Source organism: Calypte anna, chromosome 13 (genome assembly GCF_003957555.1).
Source record: "Calypte anna isolate BGI_N300 chromosome 13, bCalAnn1_v1.p, whole genome shotgun sequence".
NCBI lineage: Eukaryota > Metazoa > Chordata > Aves > Apodiformes > Trochilidae > Calypte > Calypte anna.
The window spans coordinates 9,569,191-9,585,041 of record NC_044259.1 but is presented as its reverse complement, the minus strand read 5'-3'; the positions used below and the strand labels follow the sequence as shown (position 1 = coordinate 9,585,041).

Sequence of the window (15,851 nt, the reverse complement as noted above, 5' to 3'; positions counted from 1 at the left end):
AGGGGAGGGGCGGGCCCGACGCCCGCGTCCCGCTCAGCTGCCTCCCGCCGCACCGACAGCAAAGCGGCCCGGGCAGCGCTGCAGCCCGCACCGTTGCTGCCGGCCGGAGCCGAGCCGAGACGGTTGCGGCCACACCGCGGGAATGGGTTGCCGGTGCTGTTCGGCTGCTTTCTCGCGGGCTCGCAGGGCTGTGGTCTCGGGGCACCGGACCCACCCACGCGCGCAGCCGTAGCTCTCCGGGGGGGGAGCGGGAGGCCCCGCACCGCCACCATCTTGCCTGGCGCCCGCCATCTTGGGTGGAGCTGCCGGCGGCGGACGGGCGACCCGGTGGGACGGGAGGTGCCCGGGAAGGACTCTGCCGATGGCGGACAGACCGCCCCGGTGGCAAGCAACCTAAACTTCTCTCGAGGAGCTCCGGTTCACGTTCCCCCTCCCGTCGCGGCCCGCCCCGGGCGCCAGGCCCCCCACTCGCGGCACCGGCACAGGCAGTCCCCGCTCCCCCCGCCTGTGCCAGCGCCTGAAAGGCCCGAGCGCTTTCGGCACACTTCGGAACTCTTCGTTTGCCCATCGGGAGCACCCGAGGCGGTTGATGACATTCGGACATTTCCGGAGGGTTCCGAGCGCACATCGCATATCTCCGGAACGCGGTCGAGTATTTCCGGTTGCGGCCGATAAACGGCCATTGGCTTCGTAACGGTGCCTCGCGCGCGCCCCGTGGCCGGGGCGGAAGTGCAGGGGGGAGACGTCAGTTCCGGAGAGTGACGGAGCGGCGGGTCAGAGGCAGCAGAAAATGGCGGCGCCTGAGGAGCGGGAGCTGACGGCGGAGCAGACCGAGAAGCTGCTGCAGTTCCAGGTGCCGCGCCGGGTGGGGGCCGTGCCAACCGGCGGGAACGGAGGCGGGGACGCGCGGACACGAAACGGGCTGCGTTGGGCCCTCTCCGCCGGTGCTGGGGTGCTGCCGGGCTTGGGGAACGGGGCTCACTGGTAACCGGGGCAGGCCTGGTCTGGAGGGGGCTCGGGGGTGTCGGGACGGGACGGCCCGGTGGCGAGACGAGAGAATGGTTCGGTGCCGGTCCTGGCAGGGGCGGGGGGCTCCCCGCGGGGACGGCTGAGGCTCCTGTGCGGGGCTTGGTGTCCCCGGGCTGCGGGCTCTGCCGGGTTGGGGCCTCGCTGAGGGACCGGTTAGGGCTGTGCGTGTCCCGAGTGCTTCGTTAGGAATGGTGTCTTGTTGTCGCTAATTGGAGAGGCAGGAAATGACTGATGAATAAACCCCATTATCTCTGTACCGGAAAAATTCTTCGGTAAGTCCCGGCCATTTTAAATAGGTACTCTGAAAAATTCCCTGTCTTGTTACTACTGATGAATGGGAGAGCTTTTCCTGGCGTCTTTGGAGGATTAGCCAGTGGGTTTCTGTGGAATGTAGTTTCTCAGAAAACTGTTCTAACCCTCACGGTTTGGTAATGTCTGCTGAGGGGAGGCCGCTGGGGATTGTAGCGATCTAATCACGCTGTCTGCTGCATAGCATGGGCTGGCTCGCTTAACCTTTGGTTTGCCAGGACCTCAGGATTGTGCAGGAGCTGACTAATTGAAAAAAACAATCAGCAGATGTGGTTTATAGGCGAGAAAACGGTGTTGTGAAGTTGAAATTCTTGGGGCTGCTCAGGGGAAAGTAATTAAATGTGCTAACCAATGAAAGTTATCTCCAGGTGTTGTGAGTTTGTTTCAGTATTGTAGGGCGTAATGTTGTGTTACTTAGGTTACAGAGTTCTTTTACAAATACTTTCAAGAGTGTTTTGTCCATTTAATTGCTTTGCAAGATTTTTTAAACTATGCTTTTTCGTGTAACTGCAGAATTATAGGGCTTGAAGGGACTTCAGGGACATTCAGCCCTTCCTTCCACACCTGAGATAGGTGTGCATGTTCCTTATCATTCCAGGCAGATGTTTGCCAAGACTTTTAACCCTGAGCCAGGGGGATTTGCTGGCCTTCTGAAGTAATTAATATACTGTGGTGTTTCTCCTGACTATAGCTGGGAGGGAACTTTTTTACAGATATTCCTTCTATATCTTTACTGCAAATTAATCTGGCTGAGCAGCAGACAAAGGAGGCAGAGTAAGGTGAACAATTATGCTTCCAATGGTGCCATTTCCCTGGTATGTATACAGGGTTTAAGACCTTTCCTTATGCTGCTCATCTATATGTGCAAAAACTCTCCCCCTGCTCCCAGTCTCATGCTGCAAAATGTACTTAATCTAGTGAATCTGGACAGATAGGACCAGCTGCACTCATCAGTGTCCCTGTTGCTATTTTCACAACCCTGTGGGCAGCTGTGAAGCTGAAGAATTCTGTTTCCTAAAGCTACCTGGTGTTGCCATGGACAGCAGGCTGAGGGCTGAAAAGAGAAGTCAGAGAAAGGATTCGGGTTTTAGTCCAGCTTCCTGTTGAACCCTGGTGTGAAGTGGAAGGAGATGCTCCTTACACTTCAAAAGGGGAGAAATTTTTCAGTTACAAGACAGCTACCAGCCAGAGTCTGATGGCTGTAGCCCAGCCCAGAGGACTTGAATACCAGGGTCCTCTCATTCTTCTGTCCCCTGGGGTGTATGAGAGAGCTTTTCATCAGGGCTGGGCTGCTGACAGATTGCAGTTGGTGGGTCCTTCTCCTTTGGTGCTTCACACCTGGCAGCAAGGGGCTCAGGTATGCAGTCCTGCTTGTTTCCTTGAAATGAGAGACTAAATTGGTCCACCTGGAAGATAATTTTTTTTTCTTGTTTCCTTTAGTTGAGCTCTCTTAGTGTTTGTGTTTGGAGGGGATGGGTTGCTGTTGCTGCAAAACATTGCTACAGTTTGTAAACTTCTTGGGGATTCCTCTTGTCCTTGTAGGAAGCACTTGAGTGTTTTAAGAGAACTCTATACATTTTCCTTGTGATATGCATTAGTGAATAATTATTGTCCAATATGCTGTGAAGGGAGGGAGCATTGTATTTACACAGAAGGTGGTGTGACACTGCAATGTGAATAAAGCAGGAGAGGGGATTAGGAAAGAAGGGAGTGGGGAAAACAAATGTGAAGTAACCAACAGCAGAAGGCTTTCAGTAGTGTTAAAGTTAAATGGCAAGCCAGGAGGAAAGCACTGAGCAAGAACTGCAGGGAGCTGTTCACACAGGAAAGAGCTGCTCTGGGTGAAGTTGCTGTTGCCCTTCACTGTTAATCCTTTTGCTGGAAATTGCTGCTTCTCAGGTAGAGAGATGAATGCCTGCAATCCCATCTTTGGCCCAGGCCATCAGGGTTACAGTTTAAATACATATTTTGTGTTAATACCACTGATGTTTGTTTGATGTTTTGTGGTAGTGCTCAGATAAACAGCTCTGCTGTCGGGATGGTGGAAGTAGCAGGGTTTTTGCTATGTATGGGGCTGGAATAGGACAGCTGTCTGCCACCCTGCTATGGCAGGTAATGAAAAAAAAGTACAGATAGGGAGAAAATTGGGATAAGCATGAAATAAAAGCAACAAAATGCTCTTGCATGCTTTCAGTTTCCCATTTATTGCTGAAGCTTTGGCTAATATAAAGGAGTAAAAGCATCTACATTTTTCATCTGTCAAAATTTGGCTGTCTTAGCATCTATAGGGAGAAACCTGATGTGAATGGCTTAAGTCAGCTGTGAAGATACAGTTCCATTTGGGAGACAGAAGAAACAGTAAAGGAGCTTTCATAGGATCTTGCTATTGATCTGTGCCCATTACACTCAGGCTGATGTCTAACCTAGTTATAGTATGCTAATGTAAAGTAATGGAGTGCTGGTCACAAAGGAAAAAGCACTTTTGATATTTTCTGACTTCAGCTGGGGAAAACAAAATCCTCAAGACTCCAAACATATCTCACTTTAGGAGGAAGGAAGAAAACAGCTCCAGACATTTTTCCTATCCTATTGCACTGCGTATTGATCAAAACTCCTGCAAAGGCATTTGCTGAAGAGAAATCCTCTCCTTAGAGGCTTTGATGCTTGAAGTCAGATATTCTTTACCCATGGAAATTTATTTCTCTGGAATTGGGCAGTGGTTTGGGAATTAAGAGCAGTGCCAGTTAGTCCTGGGGATTTGCATCGCTAACACTGTTTCAACTTAGGAGCGGATCTGCAGGGAGAACAATTTAGTGAGTTCAGTTTGCAACCTTTGTCCACTCAGAGTATTTCTTCTACCTCTGAAGCATGGAATTCCACTTCCTACTATTTCAGCATTGAGAAGATTTTAGCATTCTGAACAGTCTCAAAGGTGGGAGGTGCAAATTATTATATCCAGCAGCAGCTTCAATGTATTTTAGGATATACTCAGCTTTGGTGTTTGAGAATCTAATGTTGAACTTCCCTGGCATTTATGGTACTTAATATTTTGTTTTCTAAATAGTATCCATTGTATTGAGCTTGGTTCTGCATTTATTTGCAATTTTGAGGACACTAGTTTGATGGGATTAATTTTAACAACAGGGAGGCTTGTCTTTTTGTTACTTACTATGTCTGTGTAAGGTCTAGGCTCTTTAAGACAGCTAATGAGAAACTACAGTGATCAGGAAACTATCAGTTAGAGACTGATTTGAAGATACTGTTTGTTCTCTGAGGCTTAATGATGCTAGGAACATGCTGCTTTGCTTGGCATGTGAATAACACAGCTTGCAGCTAGCAGCAAGATTCAGCAGAAACACTACAATTGGTGCAGTAGAAAAGATGAGGTGTTTGAACTTTCTAATCTGCTTCTGCACTGAGGTGAAGCAGTGACTGAGGAAGGTACTGAGGTAACAGTGTGAGTGCTGGTTATGAGTTACAACAAACAGTATTGGTGTTTACCAGAAAGTGTTGTCCAGACTGACAGTCGAACTGTCTTCCTGCAGTTCCCTACACTGAGAGCAAGTTGTTCTGAATCCATATGTGTCTGAACATGCTGGAAGTGTGCCTATTGCATGGACCACATAAAAGTGACGTTCAAGAAGATATTTAAAAGCTGTCTCTACACAGGCAGGTTCCTTTGCTGCCAGTGTTTAATTGTGCAGCTTTGTTGATCAGAGTGGTGGGAGTGCAAAGCATAGTGCTGCTGGGATGGCTTTGTCACTTCTGTCCTGTGTTGAGAGCAACTGTATTAAGATGCTAAGAAAGAAAAGAAAAGTAGGTTCAGCTGCACTGAGATGTGCTGTTGAAAAAACCTGAGATCCGACCAACATTGTGCCTGTTGCTGTAACAATGGTCAGGAAGGGGTGAAGCTCCCTGGTCTGCGGTCTCTCTGTGGATCTCAGTAAGTCTTGCAAATGCTGCTGTGATTCAGTGCTCATTAAATGCTTTCTGATAGTTCTGCATGGCTATTGCTTTGGTGCTGCTTTCTGACCTAAAACTGCTAAAGCATTTTGCTTAATTTAAAAAGGAGGGGATGTTCAGTCAGGAAGCACTGCTATTAATACAGAATGATAATCCAGACCTGTAGAGACAAAGGTGTGAATGAGTTTCTGAATTTTGCAGACACCATCAGAATTTCTGGAGTGTTAAGGAATGGTGATCAGAGGACTTCCAAGGCTTAGAAATACATACATTGTGATTCCATTGTAAAATCAAATAATTGAGTAAATTGCAAGTGTCTCTTAGAAGTCCTTCTAAAAGGACTATAAAATGCCTTCTGTAGGAGTTTGGAGTAAAAAAAAAAATAAATCAGAGAACAAACCCTAAATTTCACTTAGTATGTCTTTAAAGAAAGACAGTTAAAACTAAATTGTGAAACTGAGCTATCAGTGAAGGTATCCTGGCAGCAACAGCTGCGTTCACTGAGCTTCTTTCTTCTATGAAATACACTTCTATAGTGCTCCCTTGTAAGCCCTGCTGCAGACTCACTGCCTAGTGGTGTATCAATATTTATTATAAAGTTCCCTGAAGTGTTACTTTGTTTTGTGTTTGGGTTGTTGTTTTTTTTTTTTTTGTGAGCTACTTCAATCACATAGTTAATGCCAGCACTGCTTTGAACAGTCTGGTTCTGTACAACAAAATGAAACAATGGTTTTTGCCTAGTAGATTGGGGATAAGGTAGAGATCTGTGAGAACTTCATGAGAAAAAAAAAGCTGAGAAATGCTCAGAAGTTTTAATTGAGCCCAGAGATTGAATAGGGCATTTGTCCACAGTGTGACTTGAGTGGAAATAACATGCAGAATGTATGAATGGGGGCAGGGAAGGGAATAGATGCACCATCAGTCTTCAGTAAAAAAAAATCTGGTGCATTCTTAAATGGTCAGCTTGTCACAGCTGCCTCAGGGGCATTTAAGTGAAGTAAGGAATGGGGGAGATGATGAGCAGAATTAAGCAGGATTGCTAACAATGGATTGGATCATAAAGTGTGATAGAAACCTCGCAGAAGAATTTATATCAAGTCTCTGCCCTGTGTTCATAATCATCCTGGGGAGCCTCCTGCAGCAAAGCAACGCTCTGCTCTGTGTGTGTGACAGGCACAGGGAGCAAAAGCTCTCTGCTCTCTGCCAGACTCCTGCACAGCTGAGATCTCAGGGGCTACAGAGAGCAGAGTGTGGAACCCACAGGCAGAGGACAGGCACAGCTCTCATTGTGCAGCCTCTGCGGGTCAGAAGGATCTATTTGCCATTGAGTAGCTGTCAAATGGGAAAGCATCCTGTGCTACTTCCCTCCTCAGACCCTGCATGGCTGAGGAAGGTACCTACACAACCTGTAGGGTTAGCACTGGCCAGGGAGGTGTCTGGAGAGAAACCCACCAGGTGAGAAGAGCATTAAGAATCTGAAGTTTTCATCTCAGGAACAACCTTGCTGGAGAAATTGTCGTATTTCAGTCTGCTTATATGACCAGCACTTTTTAATGTTGAATTTGCTATGCTACTTGTGACAGCTGTCATTGCTTCTGCCTTCTTATATCCAGGCTAAATAATTGCTTCTGGAAGTGTAATGATTTTCTTGGCGTTCTATAGTCCTGTTATAAAAAAATCCTATTGTTCTTTTTAATTTTAAAATAACAGGAGTTTACTTCAAAATTATCAACATTGATAACGGTGTCACCTGTATTGATATTTCACTGGCTGATTTGAGGGATTGTTAAAAGGGCAGCAGCAGCATATTTATGGCTTTATACTCCCTGTGACAGTGTGTGCTTTGGCTCTGTGGTGGTGGGTGCTGTGTACAACCCCAAAATGGTCTGTTCAAGCACCTTGCAGACAGTGGTAGGGGGAGAGATGTGTTCTGGGGCACAGTGACAGATGTTCACTTCAGCAAAGATTTGTCTTCATTCAAGAGGTGCTTATGTGGCTTCCTGTGGTAACAAATGTTGTTGTTTGATATCTCATGCAGAAGTTCTGGTTGGCATGAGGTTAAAATAAGCTTTTCCAAACACTGGTGTGAGAGCCCCGTGACTTTGAGATCTGCTGGTGTGTTTGGGTTGTGTTTTCTGGTTCTGTTTGTCTTAGACTGGATCTTTACTATGGGATCCCCATGATACTGCAAAACACTGCCTTCATTAGTGCCTGTCTCATTTTGGTTTTAGTATCTGTTTATACTTTCAGTGAGTGAAATAATGATCATCTTGTGTTTTCAGAAGAGCTTTGCCTATCTTTTAAGTTGACACTGTGAGATGATGTTTGAGGGTATCAGCCTGGCATATCCTTCCAGGGTGAAACTTGAGGGCAGTGTCATGTTAGACTCTTGAGGGGGCTGAGTGCAGTGGCAGTAGCAGACCTTGGACACTGCTGAGAATTGGCTGATGCTGGCAGAGTGCAGAGGCCTGTTTGAGGCCTCCCGCATGGGTACGGGTTTGGGCTGCTTTTAAACTTGGAGCAAAACATCCAAAACAAAGTATTGTGGTAACTCTTGTCTGTGCTCATATGTGGCAAAGAACAGTAAAAATACAGAACTTCCCTGGCATTCATCTGCATTTTTTCTTCTTTAGGACTTGACTGGCATAGAGTCCATGGACCAATGTCGTCACACACTGGAACAGCACAACTGGAACATAGAGGTACCACTGCAGATAAGATTTGTAGCAGTTGCCAAGTATTTGGATTAAACAGAGTGCTTTGTGGGGAAGGGGTGCCCTACTAGTTTAATCTGTCAGCCCCTGAATTTACCACTGTTAGCTAACAGTATCTTGATATTGCTGGAGACCTGGTTTCAGAATTACACAGCAGAGTTGTTACAACTGTGAACAATCACTTGACTGGCACACGGTGTAACTCCCATGGTGTGTGTGTCCAGGCTGCTGTGGAGAAGGTGTTCCCTACACAACAGTGTTGGTGGGTATGGTTTATAATGAGTTGTGTTCATCCAGGGCTCTGGGGCTGTGGACAAATAATACCTATTGTTAGTGTCCAAAATATAAAAGGTATTTTCCTCCATTCTGAAATGTCTGAAACCTCCCTTTGGTCTTTCTTGTGTCAAAGGCAGCTGTACAGGACCGACTGAATGAGCAAGAGGGTGTCCCAAGTGTCTTTAATCCTCCTCCATCACGGCCCTTGCAGGTCAATACAGCTGACCATAGGATCTACAGCTACATTGTCTCAAGGCCACAGCCAAGGGCAAGTTATCTTACAGCAGATTTTGTCTTGCTTCTTGAGTGATGCTTTGTGAACAGCAGAACTTGCAAGCAGGGAAATTTTTTTTTGTCTTTCTATGCTCTTATATCCTTTCTAAATATTTTATCTTCTGAAAAAAGATGTGGAGCTATTTCTTCAGCCTTTATAGCCACTGTGGATATTCTCTCCATGATGTGATTCATAGTATGAAATGGGCTTCTTTTGTGTCATAGGGTGTTATGCTGTGGTGTAGTGTAAAGCCTTTTGATCAGTTCATCTGTCCTTATGGCAGAGTGATAATAGTTTTTTCTTTTTAGAGTGCCCCCTAAAAGCTGTATTAACTTGAATACAGGATCAATTACTTGCATTAATATTCCACATACAGATTTGCATGAGCACCTGTATGACTCAGTGCTATTAATCCCTTTGTAGAATCAAGAAAAAGGGCACAGAGCAAAACCATTGCTGCTTGAATAGACAGTATTTGGTTTTCAGATATGTCACATGGAGTTCTGAATGAACTGTGTTAGTCACTTAAATTTTATTTGACTTATCCAAAGTCATGAAATATCAGTGAGTTTTATGCAGTGGTTAGAGCACTGTCACTCTCATGTGTGCCTGTGTGTTTGTGCTAGAGGACACTTTGCTTCAGCAGAACTGTTTCTGGGCTGGACACTGTTCTAATTCTTTGCTTGTAATTGCAGGGCCTGTTAGGATGGGGTTACTACTTCATAATGCTTCCATTCCGATTTACCTATTACACATTACTTGATATATTTAGGTAAGTAATTTTTTGTGCTGACTCATGTACTGACTGCATCACAGCACTCTCCAGCTTAGACCTGGCTGCACCTTTGTTACTTGGATCTTTAATGGCAGATTTTACATTTACTTGCTCAGCTGGCTGTTATCTGTAGCCTTATATACTGAAATGGTTTTTGGGTTTTTGTGGTTGTTTTGTTTTTTGGTGTTTTTTTTAATGAATATCAGTGACTGTGGAAAAGAGAACTTGTTCTTCAGAAAGTCATTAAGCTGAATTTCCAGTGTCCTTTGCTTCCTTCCTAGGTTTGCTCTGCGTTTTATACGCCCTGATCCTCGTAGTCGGGTCACTGACCCAGTGGGTGACATTATTTCATTTATTCATATGTTTGAGGAGAAATATGGGAGGATACACCCTATCTTCTACCAGGGAACCTACAGCCAGGTCAGTGTCACATGTTGGTGCAAAGATCCCAGGCAGATGGAGAATGAGCATTTTGCTGGGTGGTACCAGGGCCCACATGGCAAAATTGCTGTTCATCTGAAAGCTCAGTGTTTGTCCCAAAGCTCTCTAACAGGGTAATGGACAGCTAGTGAACAAGTGTTTTGGAAAAGCAGTGTCTGCCAGGCTCAGTGACGTGCCAAGCCTGCACAGTTGGAAAGCCAGGCTGCTCTGACTGTTCCTCGACTGTCTGTACAGCTCTGTAGCCAACAGCTATTCTTTATAATCCTGCCTTTGTTTCTATAAACTGAAGTGGGATGCCAGAGTCTGTCCTGTTCACCAAATTGGGATTGGCTGCCTGGGCTTGTTTGACAGTGCAATCTAGAACTTGGTATGGGACCTCAAAACTGAGAGAAGGAGCACCTGAAGAAATTATGGGAGGAGAGAGCTCAGTGTGTTAGATCCGGGCTGATGGTGCCCTCTGTAAAAGAGGGACATCCCAATGGGTGCTGCCTCCTCTGCAGCTTCTCTCATCTTAGCCAGGGGAAAGGCCTCCTGCAGTACTCCCCAGCAGACAGTTGGCTCAGCACTGCTTCTGAAGTGCCAGAGGAGAATGTGTGGTCTCTGTTAGCTCCACCCTGCACAATGATGGAGTTCACTGCCTGCACAGCTCTTCTAGGCCCCTCTGTTTTTCCAGGAATCCAGACTTAAATAACCACGGAATGGTTAGGCTATCAAAACTCAGTGCCACTAAAACAGGGAGGGTATTATGCACTTACCTATTGTCTTGTTGAGAAATGCTCTTGGGTGGGTGGAATCCAGAGACTGTGAATGCAAAGAGGCTTTTTTCATTGTTATTTTGTTCAGGTTTTGTTTTGCTGGGGCCCTGGAATCCTATAGAGTTGACTTAAGTGCTGTTCTCATTTGATGTCGTCTCAAGATTGTCCTTTACAGGCTAGAGTGGAAAGCTCAGCCTTGGCTGCAGGAAATCTGGGGGCTCTTCGTGCCAGCTAAGTCTGGCTGGGCAGTTGTGGGGTGTCAGATCAGTTGCCTTCCTGGCTTTGCTCTGAGTCCTGTGTTCTCCAAAGCCACGTCCTAAAAGGAGTGGGAAGTAGCACCACTGTAGCCCCCTTAAATGAGGATTTAATCAGAAGGCTTAATGGGTTCATCCTCCACTGCTGCTTCATTGAAACCACAGTAGTGGCAGAGGAGCAGCAGCCTGGTTAAATGTTATTGAGCTGTGTCACATGAGTCTTGTGGGTGCTGCTTCCCCTGAAACCCAGTAACTTTTCCTCTTCTTCTCTTATGCCAAGGCACTGAATGATGCCAAGCGGGAGCTGCGCTTCCTGTTGGTTTATCTTCATGGAGATGACCACCAAGACACAGATGAATTCTGCCGGTAGGTAGGACAGTTTTCCAGGGAGTTATCTTTGCAATTTAATTGCAGCTTTATTCACATGGTATCTTCTCCTCCCCTAGCAACACATTGTGCGTACCTGAGGTCGTCACTCTCATAAACACTAGAATGCTCTTCTGGGCTTGCTCAACCAACAAACCAGAGGGATACAGAGGTGAGTGTGTCCCTCTTGGGATTTACCTATCCCCTCTCCATCTCTAGAATAAGCCAATTCTCTTTGACTAATTTAGATGTTTGAAACACACTTGTGTTTTGTGTGAGCAGATGAGATTTCAGGATTGCATGGGGAAATACGTGTTGGTTTTCATGTGATGCTTCAGAGCACCTGTGGGGACATCAGGGAAATACTTTCTCTTCACCTCCACTCTTCCATATGTTTCTGAGCAGTCCTAGTCATGTGCTCTTTGCTGCAGGCATTCAGCCTGCTTTTAGTGCCTTGTTAATGGGAGTTGGGTGTGTGCTGAGGATTAAACTGAGTGCAGAAGCAAGTTACCTAACTAGCTGTGCCCTTAACACTGGCTCATATTATGCCTGAAGACAGGAGTGACTTGTTAGGTGCATTCTTTCCCTTTTCTGAGACGGTTCTCCACACCCAGTCTCTCTGTCTCAAAAGTCCAGTGAGGTCCTTTTAAGTATTGTCTTTCCTAAGCTGTTGATTACTGGGCCTGCCAGCAGTTTTATAGAGATTTTCTCCAAATGGTGACTTTTTTCAAAGTTCTCTTCATGCCTCTGTGTCACTTTTGACCCTTCCTGTTTCATGGTAGGAGAGAGCAGGAGCTGTGGTATTAAATCCAGGTCATATTGAAACCTTGAAAAACTTTCTAAGGAGACATTCATATACTTACTGCTGTTTCATTGGAGTCACAGCCTAGAAAGCAGAGCTGGAAGGGATTGGAGCCTTCCATTTAACCCACAGGGTGCTCTGATTCATTTTGGAGGGCTCCATTAGTAATGACAGCTCCAAGGTGTGGAGCATGCCATGCATGTTTTAAGTAGGGGGTGGTCAGCAGCCATAGGTGAAGAGTAACTTAAAAGCCCCTGATCTGCTCCATTCCCTGTCTCAAGACAGAACCTGTCTCTGGCAGAAACAACCTCATTTTGCCTGGAAATGTCCAGGATGGACACTGAGCCATTTTCCCTGTGACAGCATCTTGCCAAGTCTGGCCATCCTTAATGATCTTAGCAAGTGTTTCCCTGTTCTTGACCTATGTTTCTCTTCCTGAAGATAAAATCCAGGGCTTTTTGTCCCATTCTGAGTGGATATTCAGAGCAATTGCTTCCTTCCTGCTTAAATTAGAAGACCATTTTAGTTATTTGTAAACTTTTCTTTTTCCTCCCCTTCAGTCTCTATGTCCCAAGCCACTTCTGCCCTTTGCTAAGTTACAGGGTTTAGTTGGACAGAATGGATCCTGAGGTCTTTTCTGCCTTGGAAGTGGTAGCTGCTTCCTGGGGTATCTGTGGTGTACCCCTTGCTGACCCTGCTGGATGAGGCAGTGTTGGTGATGTCTGTGCCTGTTTCCCAGTCTCCCAGGCTCTGCGGGAGAACACGTACCCATTTCTGGCTGTGATTATGCTGAAGGATCGCAGAATGACGGTGGTTGGGCGGCTGGAAGGCCTCATCCAGGCTGATGACCTCATTAACCAACTGATGTTCATCATGGATGCCAACCAGACATACCTGGTGTCTGAACGCCTGGAAAGGTATGAGGGGACCTGAGCTTCAGTAATGCAGACTTTGTGAAGAAAGGCTCTGCTCTGCCCCCTTCTTACCTCCTGACGCCATAGATCAGCTTCTCCTCTTTTTGTCAGGCATCCCATGGGCTCTCCTCTGTGGGATCATTGGTCCATAAATCCAGGCTGCCCTATAGCCAGGGAGCTGGATGTGTTGCCCATACAGGTCTGCTGCTGAGAGATGGTGCCAGCACTCTGCTGTTCTGCACAGCTGGAGCACACCCTTAGCGTGCTGGAGCTTTGCAGGTAAAGCTTGGACAGTGCCCAGCAGGAGCAAAGGCATTGCAGGCAGGCAGATTGCTGGTGGCTGCAGGCAGTTGGTGGCCTGGCTGTCCTGAATTCCAGCTCTTCCTGGTAGCACCTCCTGAGCTCCAGCCCCTGATAACTCTGTAGGGACTTGCTGTGTCCAGAACTGAGTGCCACTTCTGGCCTTCTGCCTTCCCTTCCTCTGCCCCACCATCTCTGCAGCAGGAGACCCGGAAGCATGTTTTAATGTGTCTGGTTTCTGAAATGTGCCAGGAATTACCTGAAGGAGATAAGAGACTCAGAAGAGTCTCAGAAAACTTAGGCACTGCTTATGTGCTGTTCGTCCACCCTCATCAGGCTGCAGTGGGTGGTATTCTTTTCTGTTCTCTTTATTCCTGCTCAGCCTAAGGAAACTCTTTGTGTGCTGTGGTCTGTGGAAACTCAGCTTGCCTTTTAGGAACTCATGGTAGTCGAGGCACTGGCTCAGAGAAATGTGTTTCTGCAAGTTTGAGGCTGTACCTGCATGCTCAGGTCTGCCATACCTTGACTTTGGGGCCAGATAGCCCTGACTGCTCCCTGGTTATGTTTTCAGGGAAGAGAGGAACCAAACCCAAGTTCTGAGGCAGCAGCAGGATGAGGCCTATCTGGCATCATTGCGTGCGGACCAGGAAAAGGAGCGCAAGAAGAAGGAGGAACGGGAGAGGAAGAAGAAAAAAGAGGAGGAAGTGCAGCAGCAGAAATTAGCAGAGGAGAGACGGCGACAGGTGAGGGAGCAAACTTGACTGTTGGGAGAGGCAGCCATGCCCTGTGGGGTGCTGCTCATGTTGTGTAGGAGCAGTGTCTGCAGTAGGATGTTCTTCTCAAATTGGAGGTGCTTGTCTTGCTTGGGATTTGAGTGTCCTCTGAGCCTCCAGGAGCAGCTGTGCTGCAGAGGACAAGCACAAGGTCAGGTCAGTGCATGCCTGTTGCTCCTGTTCCCTTCTTAACTTTCCAGACACTGCAGGAGGAGAAGGAGCGGAAGTCCGAATGCCTTCCTCCCGAGCCACATCCTGATGATCCAGAGAGTGTCAAGATCATTTTCAAGCTGCCCAATGATTCCAGAGTGGAGCGGCGATTCCACTTCACACAGTCATTGACGGTGAGCTTGGGGCAGAGCTTGCTGGGCTTCCTGGAGTACAGAAAGGGGTCTAAATTCTATAGTTAGCAAAGCTTTGGTTCTGTTGGGCTTCACCAAATGGTGACCTTTGAGAGCCTTAGCAGCAGAGCTGTTCCTGGGTAAAGAGGGTGCCTTCGTGCCCAGTTCCACCAGGTTAGAAGTGAGAGATTAGAGGAAAGAACAGAATAAATGTTCTTCTGAAAAGCTGAGACTCTTGTTGCTCCCTATTAAAAGAATGGTGTAGGAAGAGCCAGGAATTGTTTCTGGGCTCCCCAGGTCCTGGGAAGTCCTGTTTCATGCATGCTAAGAAAATGGCTGTCTTGTGCCTACAGTGCAGTGATAGTGCAAATTTGGTAACATTCCTCCCATGAGATCCCATGGAAGCAGTCTGGCTGTGTCATTGCTCCCCCAGCTGGCAGTTAGTTATTCCTGTGTTTCTTTCCCAGGTGATCCATGATTTCTTGTTCTCCTTGAAAGAAAGCCCTGAAAAGTTCCAGATTGAGGCCAACTTCCCTCGCCGTGTCCTGCCCTGCCTCCCTACAGAGGAGTGGCCCAACCCACCCACGCTGCAGGAGGCTGGACTCAGCCACACGGAAGTCCTCTTTGTGCAGGACCTCACGGACGATTGACACTTTTCCAGAACACACAAAATGGAAAGAGAAATTCATATTATTATTATAATACAATATTTTTTTTAAAAGACTGCGTACAAATGAGGGATCAGAGACCACATCACCTGTGCCAGCTGTGCTGTGTGTGCACACTGGCGAGGGGAGGTGTGTGCACATCTCACACACCTGTGTACACAGCCATCCCCTACACTTGGAGGGCAGAGAGGGAGGGGGAGCTGGTGTTGCCCCTCCGCCTTCCCAGGGGAGGAACAGGAATGGCAGCTCTCAGTAATTATTGCTTTTATTGATGACAATAATAATAAAACCCCAACAACGTGACATCTTGTGAGGATTTGATACTCTGCTGCTCCTGACAGCCAGAAGAGCAGGCACCTGAAAGTGCTGGGAGTGGGGTGGAGGGGAAGGGCTGGACAGAATCTCTTCAGCTTCCCTCTGTGTATAAATACCTTTCTTTTAATATTTCTCTTGCTTTGTAATGACCAAAGGAGAATGGGGTTGACTATAGTATTAACTTTTTGATAAAGAGCTGGTTCAATTCTTACCTGTGTGGGGTCTTGCCCAGGGTTCTTAGCCTGCGTAGTGTAATAAACTCTGCCTCTAGCATGTCTGTGCTGATGCTTTCTGCCTGGGTGGGGCACAGCCCAGAACTGGGGAAGGGGCTCCAGCTGCTGTGGCTCCACTGTGAGTTGTTGCTCACAGCCTTGTGGGGATGCTTAACTTTTCCCTCATGAATTAGTGATTTGTGCCAGCAGAGCAGCTGGTGTAGGATAGTCAAGCCTCTGCACACTGGCAGAAGGCAGTGCTGGTGCTGCTGTTGTGCTGCCTGCCTGTGGGGTGAGGTGGGGAGGAGAGAGATGGTGCTCCCAGCTGAGTCACCCCTCTGCATCAGCTTAAAAATGGAAACAGCATAGG

General features: G+C 47.1%; 1 protein-coding gene across 1 annotated transcript; it reads left to right on the top strand.

The window, feature by feature from the left end:
* The first annotated feature begins 2 nt into the window (after positions 1-2).
* FAF2 (Fas associated factor family member 2) lies at positions 3-15,542 on the top strand. Its single transcript, XM_030459465.1, has 11 exons — positions 3-853; positions 7,935-8,003; positions 8,425-8,559; positions 9,261-9,337; positions 9,622-9,760; positions 11,071-11,156; positions 11,237-11,328; positions 12,698-12,875; positions 13,744-13,915; positions 14,146-14,289; positions 14,754-15,542. The coding sequence occupies exons 1-11, from the start codon at positions 791-793 to the stop codon at positions 14,934-14,936; spliced, it is 1,338 nt and encodes a 445-aa protein (XP_030315325.1). The 5' UTR covers positions 3-790; the 3' UTR covers positions 14,937-15,542.
* Positions 15,543-15,851: the final 309 nt, after the last annotated feature.